The sequence below is a fragment of the Pelophylax lessonae genome (genome assembly GCF_965119305.1).
Source record: "Pelophylax lessonae genome assembly, chromosome: 6".
In the NCBI taxonomy this organism is placed as follows: domain Eukaryota; kingdom Metazoa; phylum Chordata; class Amphibia; order Anura; family Ranidae; genus Pelophylax; species Pelophylax lessonae.
Window position 1 is genome coordinate 269,567,296 of NC_138773.1, and position 13,210 is coordinate 269,580,505.

A 13,210-nucleotide genomic window follows, 5' to 3' on the forward strand; every position below is an offset into this window, starting at 1 on the left:
TTATGTAAAAGCCAGGGGAGGAGCAAAGGGGAAAACTAAAGACTGTCACTTGAATGACAGTTCTGAGTCTGATGGGTTTGCTGACATCACACCCAAGGCTTTTACAGGTAAATAATATTCATTACTTAAAATAAGATTAAATGGGCCTTTAATGTATAGGAAGATTGCTGCTGAAATGAATGGTCTGGTGATTCTCATACAATCGTATCAAATTAAAGACCACTGGGGCTGGGTTCACACGTATGCAATGCCAGACATCGCATGTGATTTGCAGTGCATTGCTGTGCAGATCACATGCAATGTCTGTGCAATGCAAATTCAGCCATACAGATTGTATGACTGAATTCGCATCACATTCACACCATAATGGTCCGGGGCCCTTTTTTTTTTTGTCTGCACTGGAATCGGATCGCATGGGTGTTCAGACCAATGCAATCTGATTTCACAGTTCGCACTGCATTCTGAAAACCGATTTAGGGGTGTCGTTAACTTTATATTGACACCCGCAACAGTTCGCAGAGAGCAGTGTGAACTGCCTGCGAGTCAGATGCAATGCAAGAACCTGCACAGGAATCGCTGTGATTCCCGCATTGCCCCAGTGTGAACCCAGCCTGAAACCCGTTTTAATCACACTTGATGATGCTTGAAATGATATTGCAGCTAAGGGAGGGCTGTTGCATGAGTGTGGTTATTTCCAGAGCAGTACCTGATATGTGACTGCTTTCTGAATTCCTTTGTGGAAAGAACGGAACTCAGGGATCATATTGCATGTGATTTCCTGAGTTTTACTATATAGAAGTCTCAATGGAAATAACAAGGCTGCTTCATCTAGCTTGTTTAAAGTTGGAATCCACCCAAATACAGGGTTAACATGCAAAATATACAGTATGTGACTTGATTTACTTTTTAAACATACACTATATTATCAAAAGTATTGGGATGCCTGCCTTTACACGCACATGAACTTTAATTGCATCCCAGTCTTAGTCCGTAGGGTTCAGTATTGAGCTGGCCCACCCTTTGCAGCTATAACAGCTTCAACTCTTCTGGGAAGGCTGTCCACATGGTTTAGGAGTGTGTTGACCATTCTTCCAGAAGCACATGTAGCCCTACTCCCATGGGAGCGGCTGAGTGTGGGTCCCCCTGGGTTACCACTAGCAACAACAGTACTTTCAGACATGTTTCAAGTGTGAGCATCTCAGACAAGAACCAGTCCAGTTTCTTTGTTTTTTTAGGTTCATTTGAGAACTTGGATGGGAGAAGGGAGAAGTGGGATACTCCCAACAACTGAACTATGCACAATTAGGCAGGGACACTGAATTATGCTACTTGGCACTATTTAGCGCTTTTCTGACGCAGGTTAACGCTCCACTGATGCTGGTTAACACTGACTGCTGCTAGCCTCAGCAAGTCCAGTTTCTGTTTAAAGTTTAAAAAAAGTATCTTGGGCAGTTTAAAGTCCCTTTAAGCTCCCCAAGACACTCCTTCCTGAGGTAGCTGACATTAGAGCAAACTGTATCGCTGAACACTTCAGGGCCCTTCCTGGCACCCCCTTTTACTCCCCAACTTTGGGGTTTAAATACTTGGCACCCCCTTTACTGTGCACTCCTGGTTAGCTGGCTTCTGGATCACCTTCGACCTCTCTGGAGTGGTCCTCTCTCCTAGGCAGACCACTGGGCAGATCTTGAGTACTCACAAAACTGTTTTTCCTGAAGATCTCTGCCCAGAGGCTCCACTCGGTCAGCAACTCTGGAACCCTTGCAGCCCAGCTCAACCTCCAGTCCCTAGGCCGACTGCCTGGACCACCTTCACACTTTACAGAAGGAGAGACAGCCGTCACCTCCTCCTGGGACTGATGCTCCCGCCAAAAGATGCTCTGTCACATGCTCCCCACAGATTTATTTCCAATCCCAGGGTGCACTGCGGCAAACCCCTCCCACTGGGACAGTCATAAACCCTGGTGTGCTATTGGCTAGGTTTCCTCCACTGCCCAACACGATCCCTCATTGGATACAGTGGGGAGACCCCCAGACTCAACAGGTCACACCTGGAGGCATGTGACAGATTGCTAACAGATCAGGCCCCCCGGATAAGCAGACAGAGCCACAATTATACTTTTCCTAGCACCTACCTAGGAGAGTGCTACAATCATTTGTGGGGTCAGGCACTGATGTTGGAGAGAAGGCCTGGTCCGCAGTCAATGCTCTCTTTCATCCCAGAGGTGTTCTATTGTGATCCCTAATACCTATGTACAGTATTAATGAATACGCAGACGTGCGCTCTTTTTTACCTTCATATATTTTTTGGTTACCAGGACAGGAAGAGAGGGGAATCTCCCCACCAGGACACAGGCAGTAATAAAAAAATTGACAGCTGTTTTGTATACTTTTCCTGATAATTTCTGTTTGTGTCCTCTAGACAAATATTTAATAACTTCTTGAGCTGGTAACTTTTGTATCCAGAATTAAAGAAAAACAATCTCAGCTTGAGCTTAAGGGCTCTTTCACACGGCCGCTCCGTGTGAGAGCTCCGCTGCGGTCCTTTTTTTTTTTTTCCACGGAGCGGATGACATTTCTGTCATCCGCTCCGTATGCCCGCATATCATCCCATCCGTTTGCGGATGATATGCGGACATAATGTAAGTATATGGCATTGCGGATGTCAGCGGATGACACCGCTGACATCCGATTTTCCTTCCTTTCCGGAACAGAACTGACAGGAAGAAAATCGGATGTCAGCGGATGGTATTCCGCTGACATCCGCAATGCCATAGACTTACATTATGTCCGCAAATCATCCGCAAAAAAATAGGATGATTTGCGGACATATGGAGCGCCCGTGTGAAAGGGCCCTTAATTTTAAATCTTGACTGACTATCCTGGTAAAAAGAGGGTGAAGTAATAATCCCAATTTTATTTGTTGATAATTAATTTCATGACCTTATTTCTATTTCAGCCCTTCGAGAGATACGGAGGTTACTGCTACGGAGTTAATGTTCTAAGACAAACTTATGAAGATGCTCGAAGAGAGCCTTACTGCCCTCTAGCGACTATAACTAACAGGTGCATGTTCAGCATATATATAGCAAATTGCTGCATTCTGCATTGGAATCTTTCACAAAGAAAACAGAAAATTGCTTACCAAATACTTACCGTAATTTTCCTTTCTTGATGGACTCCATGCCAGCATAGGTTTGGATTTAGCCCCGCCTCCACTGGTAGACAATTTTTCAGTTTTTCAGACAGACCCCATGGCAGCATACATTTGTACACAAAAGTTAACAGAAGATAAAACAGCCGTCTCAACACAATAAAGGGTCAAAAAAGTGTTGATAGAAGACCAGGAGGCTGCCTTGCAGATTAGGGGTTGAGACGCTTCGGTTGAGTGCGCTGTTACCGCCTCTGGAGGCACCAAGCCCTTTGCTTTATAGGCCCACTGGATGGCCTGGACGATCCACGCACCAATTTATCTTGACGAAGCACGCACCCCCTTGTTTTTTCCATAGAAGGGAACAAATAGGTACACAGACTGTCGAAAGGGAGATACTGCTTCAGGGTATTGTTCACATCAACTCAATATTGAACCCCCATCATTGGTATTAGTCGGAGGAACATTGCCCCGTCATTGGTGTCAGTGTGAGGATTAGTGGCCTGTCATTGGTGTCAGTGGGAGGAATAGTGCCCTATCATTGGTGTCAGCTGGAGGAATTGTGCCCCATCATTGGTGTCAGTGGGAGAAATAGTGCCTCATTGTTGGTTTCAGTGAGAGGAATAGTACCCCATCATTGGTGTCAGCTGGAGGCATTGGCTCCCATCATTGGTGTTAGTGGGAGACATAGTGCCCCATCATTGATGTCAGCTGGAGGAATAGTGCCCCATCATTAGTGTCAGTGGGAGGAATAGTGCCCCATCATTGGTGTCAGCTGGAGGAATTGTGCCCCATGATTGGTGTTAGTGGGAGAAATAGTGCCTCATCATTGGTTTCAGCTGGATAAAACAGTGCCCCGTCATTGGTGTCAGCTGGAGGTATTGTGCCCCATCATTGGTCTCAATGGGAATATATTTCCTCATTATTGGTTACAGTGGGAGGAACAGTGCCTCATATCAGTGGAAATAATAGTGCCCCAAGGGCCATATAAAGGCAAGACCACTGCCCTAATGCATATTTGTAAAGCCAGCTCAAGGAGTGACCTTGCTCATGCATGCAGCAGGTTTGTAAACACATCTGAAAAATGATCCGCGGTTTAGATCTAGATGACAGGCATTCAGAAGGCATTATGTCGCCTTCTGAACCCCGGTATCTTTAGCTGCAAGAGCGATTTTTTTCATTGAAATCCTGCTGAATTGAATCACAAATGTGTGCCTTAGACGTAGTTGCGTCGCAGTCCTGTTTACTTGGATGGGTCATAATTGACAGGTGGCACCACCTACCAACCACAACATGCTATATAAAATTTGCCACACTGAAACAACCGCAGCAATTCAAAATCATGTTAAGTGCAGGCAGTCAATGGGTAGTAAAAATGTGGACCAACTGCCAGTTTTTACTGCCTATCCATTGCACGTGTGAGTGAGATCTAAGGGATTGTGTCAATGGTTAATTGATCGCTTCAAGCAGGTTTAGCATTCCCATACAAGTCTTTGAGATCCCAAAACCTGTTTGAAGCAAGTCAATTCCAGGTCGGAAGGAGGTCAATTGCAGGTCAAACACATCTGTTAATTCATCTGAAGCAAACCCATAGCTCAGTGACAGAGGTTCCAAAACCTACCTATTACATAGCAAGATGTGTGATATAGAATTGATGCTCAGTGATGTCACCTTTATCTGTCCGTAGGTTTGAACAAGCTTTTATTAACAGCTGGATGTTCAGCAGAATAATACCTGGGGATTATTCCTTTTGGATTGCTTTACAAGATATCGATGGCACTGGGGAGTATGCCTGGACAGCAAACGGCACAAGGCAACTCCTCTTAAACTTCACAAACTGGAACGTGGAAGAACCCAGTAAGTGCAGTGATAACTTCCTTCAGTGGCCCTGGGAACAAGGTACATTTACTGAGAGTAATGCCTTGTACACACGATCAGCTAATCGGACGACTTATCGTTCGCATTTTGTTGCATGATACTAATATCGAATTCAACAATGCGTACTAAACGTATTGTTTTTTTCGTACAATTCTGGAAAAGCTTCCTGGTTGTGGAGCTATGTATCGGGTATGCAAAAAAAAAAACAATGGCAGCCCGGCTTTTTCTGGGTTATTTTTGTGTTTTTGATTATGCGTGGTCTTTGTCTATCAATTTTTAGCGAATGCATACTGTACTGATTAAACGATTGTCATTTGCTAGGCTATCAGGCGACAAAAGTTTTCGGGTTTGTCCCTTTGGAATTTTTTGGAAGCAATGGCGTGATTGGCTGTAGAAAGCTATGTACTAACAATCAAATTATCGTGCGATCAATTCGAAAAGCGATTTTTTTTTTCGTACGATTATCTTATCGTGTGTATGAGGCATAATGATGGGCCGAGACATTTCAATTTCACTCATTGAGCCGCTTGGGTGAATTTTGCTAAAAATCATCTATAGTATTATACTATAGCGTTTGGGTACTGTCACTTTTGATTTTTTAATTTTACTTTTTTGTCTGTTTTAAACACTTCACCCCGTGAAGGTTTTATCCCCTTAATGACCAAGCCATTTTTTGCGATAGGGCACTGCCTTATTTTAACTGACAATTTTGCGGTCATACGGCGCTGTACCCACATAAAAATGTCCTTTTTTTTCCCCACAAATAGAGCTTTCTTTTGGTGGTATTTGATCACCTGTGCCATTTTTATTTTTTGCGCTATAAAAAAAAAAAAAGTGACAACTTTAAAAAAAACAATATTATTTACTTTCTGCTATAAAACATATCCAATAAAAAAATGTAGAAAAACCATATTTCTTCATAAATGTAGGCCTATATGTATTCTGCCTTATATTTGTGGTTAAAAAAAAAAAAAAAAATCCCAATAAGCATATATTGATTGGTTTATGCAAAAGTTATAGCGCTTACAATCGATGGGATATTTTTATGGAATTTTTTTATTTTATTTTTTTTTTTTTTTACTAGTAATGATCAGAGACTTAAAGTGGGACTACGATTTTGTGGCGGACAAATCAGACACCTAACTGACACTTTTGACACTTTTTTGGGAACCAGTGACATTATTACAGTGATTAGTGCTAAAAAATATGCACTGTTACTGTACTAATGGCACTGGCAGGGAAGAGGCTAACATCAAGGGTAATCAAAGGGGTTAAATGTGTTCCATGGTAGTGCTTGCTAACTGTTTGAGGGGATGCTCTGACTGAGGAAAGACAGATATATGTGTTTCAGCTTAGCAGGAACACAAGATCTCTGTCTTCCTCCCTGTCAGAACAGCGATCTGCCTTGTTTAGATCGTCGTTCCGTGTTTCCCTGGAACAATCGCGGGTGGCCGGTGGACCCAATTTGCTCCCCCTCTAGCCAATCAATGCGCAATCGCACCTCTGGCTGTGAGAAATATTGCCTCATCATTGGTTTCAGCTGGAGAAAATAGTGCCCAATCATTGGTGTCAGCTGGAGGTATTGTGCCCCATCATTGGTCTCAAAGGGAATATATTGCCTCATTATTGGTTTCAGTGGGAGGAACAGATCGCCGTTCCGTGTTTCTCTGGAACAATCGCGGGTGGCCGGTGGACCCAATGACCCGCTAATTTGCTCCCCCTCTAGCCAATCAATGCGCAATCGCACCTCTGGCTGTGTGCACACGCCCCCTGGAGCTCCTGCATGCATGAAATGATGTACAGGTACATGAATTTGCGTAGGGGAGCCGACTTGCGGCAGTAAAAGTACGTTAGGTGGTCATCAAGTGGTTAAAGCTGTAGTAAACTACATAGAAAAAAAAATAGGCACTGGGCAGTTTAGGTCATAATGTGCTAGCATGCATCGCATGCTAAATGCCAGTTATTCTGCATTCCTTTCCTCACACTGACAGCGTGTGAGGAGAGGAGAGGTGATCAACGGCATTTCCTCACAGAGGAAATCTGCACAGATAATCAGTGCCGTGATTATCAGTGCAGCCCCAACAGTGCCCAGCAGTGATGACAGTCAGTGCCCAGCAGTGACGACAGTCAGTGCCCAGTATTGATGACAGTCAGTACCTGCTCATCAGTGCCCATCAGTGCTGCCTATCAGTGCCCATTAGTGCCCCCTTTTAGAACCCATCAGTGCCACCTATCAGTGTCCATCAGTGCCCCCTTTTAGAACCCATCAGTGCCACCTAAAAGTGCCCATTAGTGCTGCCTATCAGTACCCATCAGTGCTGCAAATTGGTGCCTCCTCATCAGTGCCCTTAAGTGCCATCTATCAGTGCACATCAGTGCCACCTCATTAGTGCAGACTATCAGTGCCCATCATCAGAGCCTCATCAGCACACATCAGTGAAGGAGTAAAATTACTTATTTACAACATTTTATAACAGAAACTAAGAAAAAACTTTTTTTTTTTTTTCAAAGTTTTTGGACAATTTTTCGGGGTTTTTTTTAGCAAAAAAAAAAAAAACAGTGGCGATTAAATACCACCAAAAGAAAGCTCTATCTGTTTTTTTAAAATGTGAAAATTTTATTTGTGTACAGCATTGCATGAGCGCGCAATTGTAAATTCAAAGTGCTACAGCGCTGAAAGCTGAAAATTGGCCTGGGCAGGAAGGAAGTAAAAGTGCCCTGTAGGCAAGTAGTTAAAAGAGAAGTATGGGTTTGTTTGTTTTTCCCCCATTTATCCACTAGGTGGATGCAGCATCGATCCGATGCTGCATCTGTCACCCGGTGCTTCCACACTGAGAACTGAGCGATCAAACACCGCTGATCGCTCGGTTCTGACAGTTCCCTGAGCAGAGAGCTGCTCGCTGTCAGTCACAGCTCTCTGCTCTGCCCCCTCCTCGCTCATTGGAGCGCTGGGCTGTGGAGTGGTGGGGAGAGGCCGGCTCAGGCTTTCAGCGGCTCGCTTAGAGGCGGAGCCGGGTGTCAGTACAGGCACCTGACGGATCCCGACTCCGAGGTCGTGATGACGCGGTGCCTGGACCGACTTCTGTGACGTCAGCAGAGAGTGGCCTTCAGCCCGCTCTCTACTGAAAACAGGTGACAGGAGTCCAAAACAAACTGCACTCCTGCGATCCATAGGTGATGTACAGCCAAACGAGCTTTGGCTATGCATCTCCTTTAAAGTGTATTTACACTTTTGCAGCCAAATTGGGGTAACACCTACATTATATTTGTTATATGTTTCCATTAGCATAGCTTAAAAATATTTTAAAATTTCTGGTTATTTTCTGGTTTTTACTTGCTTAAAACTATTTGCATGCTCTCCCTACTTTGTAATATTCTAAGGTATCAGTAGGGTAATTGTTATAAATAACCCTGTCTGTACTGTATTCACAGCTATTCATTCAACATAGGATTTGAACCCTGCCCAACAAAGGGTTAAACATTTAGAAACCACCCTCCTGAATTAAATTTAAGTGAGGGATAGCTCAATTTGTGTGGGGACAAAGACCCCGAGTCCAGAAATTCTTGGATTCAACCTTCTCTTTAGAAACATCTAAAATGTAAGAAATATTTTTTAAGCATTTTTTTGAGTGTGCTGGGAGAACGTGTAACCAGTGTTAATTTTGGCAGAAAATTTTGATTTAGTTTTAGTCTTAGTCTTTTGACTAAAATGCCATTTTAGTTTTGGTCCCATTTTAGTCGACTAAATTTGAAGTACATTAAAGTCGACTATAATGCCCTACATTTTAGTCAACTAAAATCATTTTGATTGACTAAAATCTAATGGGTTTAGTCAAATTGTAATGCATTGTTTAAGCATCTCTCTAGAATTTCTGAACGTATTATATACTCCTTGAGTAAAAAAATTCTACTGTTAACCGCTTGCCGACTGCTCACAGTATATTTACTGCGGCAGTCAGCCCCTCACAGGCAGAGTGACGTAGGTCTACGTCGCTCGCCTGTGAGGCTCTGGGGAGCGAGCGCGCGCCCGCGGAGGCGCGCTCCCGCTCCCGCGCGGTCACGGACCCCCCCGCGCGTGTGACCAGCGGACCCGATGTCCGCCGGTCACTCGGCGATGGGCGGGGGAGAGGGAGAAAGTCAGGCGGCTTGTGTAAACAAGCGACCTGTCATTCTCCTCGCTGTAAAAACACTGATCACATGGATCTACTATGTAGATCTGTTGATCAGTGTCCTTACAGCTCAAGCCACAGCCAATCACAGTAGAAAGCACGCCCCTAGGGATACACACAGCCCCTCCCTCCCAAATAAAGTTAACCCCTTCACTACCAGTGTATTTTTACAGTAACAGTGCATATATATAGCACTGATTACTGTAGAAATGTCACTGGTAACCCCAAAAGTGTCAAAAATGTCAGTCAAGGGTCCGATCTGTCCGCCCCAATGTCGCAGTACCGCAAAAAAAATCGCAGATCGCCGCCATTACACATTAAAAAAAAAACACCAAAAATGACAGAAATCTTTCCCTTTGTTAGTAAACGCGATAACTTTTGCGCAAACCAATGAAAATATGCTTTTTGCGATTTTTTTACCAAACATAGGTAGCATAAAACAAATTGGCCGAAAATTTTAAAAGATTTTGATTTTTACATTTTTTTTTGGGGAATTTCATATAAAAAAATGTGAAAAATATTGTTATTTTTGCAAAATGTACGCTCTTTTTTTGTTTATAGCGCAAAAAGTAAAAATCGCACGGGTGATCAAATACCACCAAAAGAAAGCTCTGTTTGTGGGAAAAAAAGGACGCCAAATTAGTTTAGATACAGCGTTGCACGACCGCACAATTGTCTGTTAAAGTCACGCAGTGCCGAATCGCAAAATACCCCCTGGTCGTTTAGCAGGAAAATCCTCCGGGGCTTAAGTGGTTAATATTTATAGTATTAAAGTTTGAACAAACTCACATATACAAATTTAGCCTCTCTGGATGGTCTGAGGTGGCCTGTAATGCTACACAGTGATTTTGGATGGTGGTCTAAGGAGGCCTGTAATGCACACAGTGCTCTAGATGGGGCTCTGGACAGTGGTCTGAGAGGCCTGTAATGCAGCACAGTGCTGTGGACAGTGGTCTCAGGAGGCCTGTAATGCACAGTGCTATGAGAGGCCTGTAATGCTGCACAGTGCTCTGGATGGTGGTCTGAGGGGAGGCCTGTAACGCACAGTGTTCTGGGATGGTGGTCTGAGAGGTCTGTAATGATGCACAGTGCTCTGGACAGTGGTTTCAGGAGGCCTGTAATGTACAGTGCTCTGGACAGTGCTATGAGAGGCCTGTAATGCTGCACAGTGCTCTGGATGGTGGTCTGAGGGGAGGCCTGTAATGCACAGTGCTCTGGATGGTGGTCTGAGGGGAGGCCTGTAATGCACAGTGCTCTGGATGGTGGTCTGAGGGAAGGCCTGTAATGCACAGTGCTCTGGATGGTGGTCTGAGGGGAGGCCTGTAATGCACAGTGCTCTGGATGGTGGTCTGAGAGGCCTGTAATGCTGCACAGTGCTGGATGGTGGTCTGAGGGGAGGCCTGTAATGCACAGTGCTCTGGATGGTGGTCTGAGGGGAGGCCTGTAATGCTGCACAGTGCTGGATGGTGGTCTGAGGGGAGGCCAGTAATGCACAGTGCTCTGGATGCCTGTGGTAAGAGGAGGCCTGTAATGCACACACAGTGCTCTGGACAGTAGTCTGAGGGGAGGCCTGTAACGTACACACTCACAGTGCTCTGCTCTGGATGGTTGTAAGTCAGGATTCTCTGGACGGTAGTTTTAGGAGGCTTGTGATGCTGCACAAAAATATTTTCATTGACAAAACTAACACTGCACATAACAAACACGTAGTGAGGTTTTCTCAATGACTGCAGATGTGGAAATGTCCTTTAATTCTATCAGATAAAGTGGTGTTATAAGTTTGTGGTGTCTGCCAGCTATCTATAAGGCCTCATGCACACTGAACATTATTACAGCTCCTGTTTTTGGCATCAAACATTTTTTTCTAAAGCCAGTAAACCCCTCAGCATGTTATCCTAGGTGTCCATGCACACATAGGCTGTTATCAGCAGTTTTTGGCAGGGGCTTTTCTGGGTGGATAAAAAAACAGAACTAGTGGGTTTTAAGAGGAGTTTTTCAGCTGTAAAAACGCTCTAACTCTGATAAAAGCTTAAAAACGCTGAAAAGTGCAGCTATTTGGAATTATCTACGTATCTATGCATTAATGCTAAAAAAAAGCTAAAAAAACGCTAAAACTGAAAAAAGCTAAAAAAAAAACACTGAAAAACGTTACTGCAAAAAACCTGAAAAACTCCTTCTACAGCTACAGATTTCTACTGGCGTTTTGATAACGTCCAGTGTGCATGAGGCCTGAATCTGTACCAATCCAAAATTACAGAAGTACATTTACAGAAGTAAGTGTCGGTTAACCCGCAGTGGATTCGCAGGGTTCCCGCATCACACCTGACTCGCAGGAAGTTCACACTGCCATATGTGAACTGCTGGGAGTGTCGATACAAAGTTAATGACACCCCCAGATTAGTTTGCATGTCAATTCGGACAGGAATCGAATCGCATTCCCATGCGATCTGATTCTGGTGCGAACCAAAAAAAAAGGGTCCTGCACAACTTTGGTCCGAATGCGATGCAAATTCAGCCATACAACCTGTATGGCTGAATTTGCATCACACAGACATCGCATGTGATTTGCATAGCGGTGCGGTGCGAATCGCATGCAATGTCTGACATTGCTATAGTGTGAACCGGCACTAAGTCCTGCGCAGTAGAATCTACAGACTGATACTGTTGATAGATATGATACAGACGGACAGACCTTTTAAGGCATTGATTTAGTTCTCTAAGTTCAATATTTTTTGAGACTTACTCAGGTCGTAATGGAGGGTGTGTCGTTATGACCAGACCACATCTTGGCCATTGGGAAGTGAAAGACTGTAAAGACTTCCTTGCTATGTCACTGTGTAAGAAGCCTCTAACCACAACTGTAAAGGAAGAAGACTGGGATACACCCACAATAAATAAGGAGCAGCAATGCCCTCCATTATGGGACTCAGAATCACACCTGGAGCACTGCTATAAGGTAAGCATTCACTGAATAAAGCAGAAGTTGTTTTATATACTGGAAAAAATCAATAAGGTACATCGAATCCAAGAGTTACATCATCTTTGGCCACCAAAGATGACCAGGAGAAGGTGGAAGCATTCTCAGGAAAGAGCAACGAGGGGAATAAAAAACCTTTCATAGTTGGGAGATTGTACACTGCTAAGCATTGGTCAGTTATATGTGGGCTGCATACAAATCATAAATCAATATCATGGGATCCAAAGACTAATAATTCAAATTCTCACTGCCATTAGATAAGGCTCCATTCACATATTGGCGTATCGGATCTTGGGCAGAATCGTGGCAATTCTGCCCGCGATCCCTACCCGAATCATTGTAAATCGTGGGACACCCCTGCGATTCCCGTGACTTGCAATGGCTCCCGATACGCGGCGTGATTTTGCCGCGATTGTTGCCTGACAAATCGCGGTAAAATCCCGCAAAAAGAATTGCAGGAAGCCTATCGCCCAAAAGAAGTTCTTATACTTTTTTGGGGCGACAGGCATCTTACAAAATCACGCCGTGTTTGGGGTGCCTTTGCAAGTTACAGGAATCGCACGGCGCGATTTGCAATGATTCGGGATCGCAGGCAGAGTCGCAAGGATTTTTCCCACAAAACAATACGCCAGTATGTGAAGGGAGCCCGAATGTGGATAATGACCCCATAAGGGATGCACAGTTATACATCAAAGAGAAAGTTCTTCTTGTGTGAAATGTCATCAATTAAGCTCCAAATCATTTGTCATTTTCCTACTGTTCCATGATCCCAGTTTGCACTGTAGTGAATCATCCCAGTGTATGGAACAATCTTACCATCTGCTAAAGATAATCACATTGCCTTCCTGCCTACACACTCCCCAAAATTAAACTATATTGACACACCACCACCCTCCCAAGCTTCACACTAAATAATAAAGAGGATGATCTAATAGCTCTGCAGAAACGGAATATTTTATAACTCTCAAATAAATACATTTAACCAGAAAATTCTTCATATACAAAAGTTAAAAGCATGCGTTATATTTTACTAAAACAT

At 43.9% G+C, this 13,210-nt stretch overlaps 1 protein-coding gene across 1 annotated transcript in view; it reads left to right on the top strand.

The window, feature by feature from the left end:
• Positions 1-13,210, top strand: part of PLA2R1 (phospholipase A2 receptor 1) — a 155,109-nt gene that overhangs the window by 53,482 nt on the left and 88,417 nt on the right. The window contains exons 10-12 of the mRNA XM_082260092.1: positions 2,956-3,062; positions 4,835-5,004; positions 11,942-12,150. Coding sequence (XP_082116218.1) covers positions 2,956-3,062; positions 4,835-5,004; positions 11,942-12,150 — 486 coding nt within the window. The remainder of the gene's footprint in view (positions 1-2,955; positions 3,063-4,834; positions 5,005-11,941; positions 12,151-13,210) is intronic.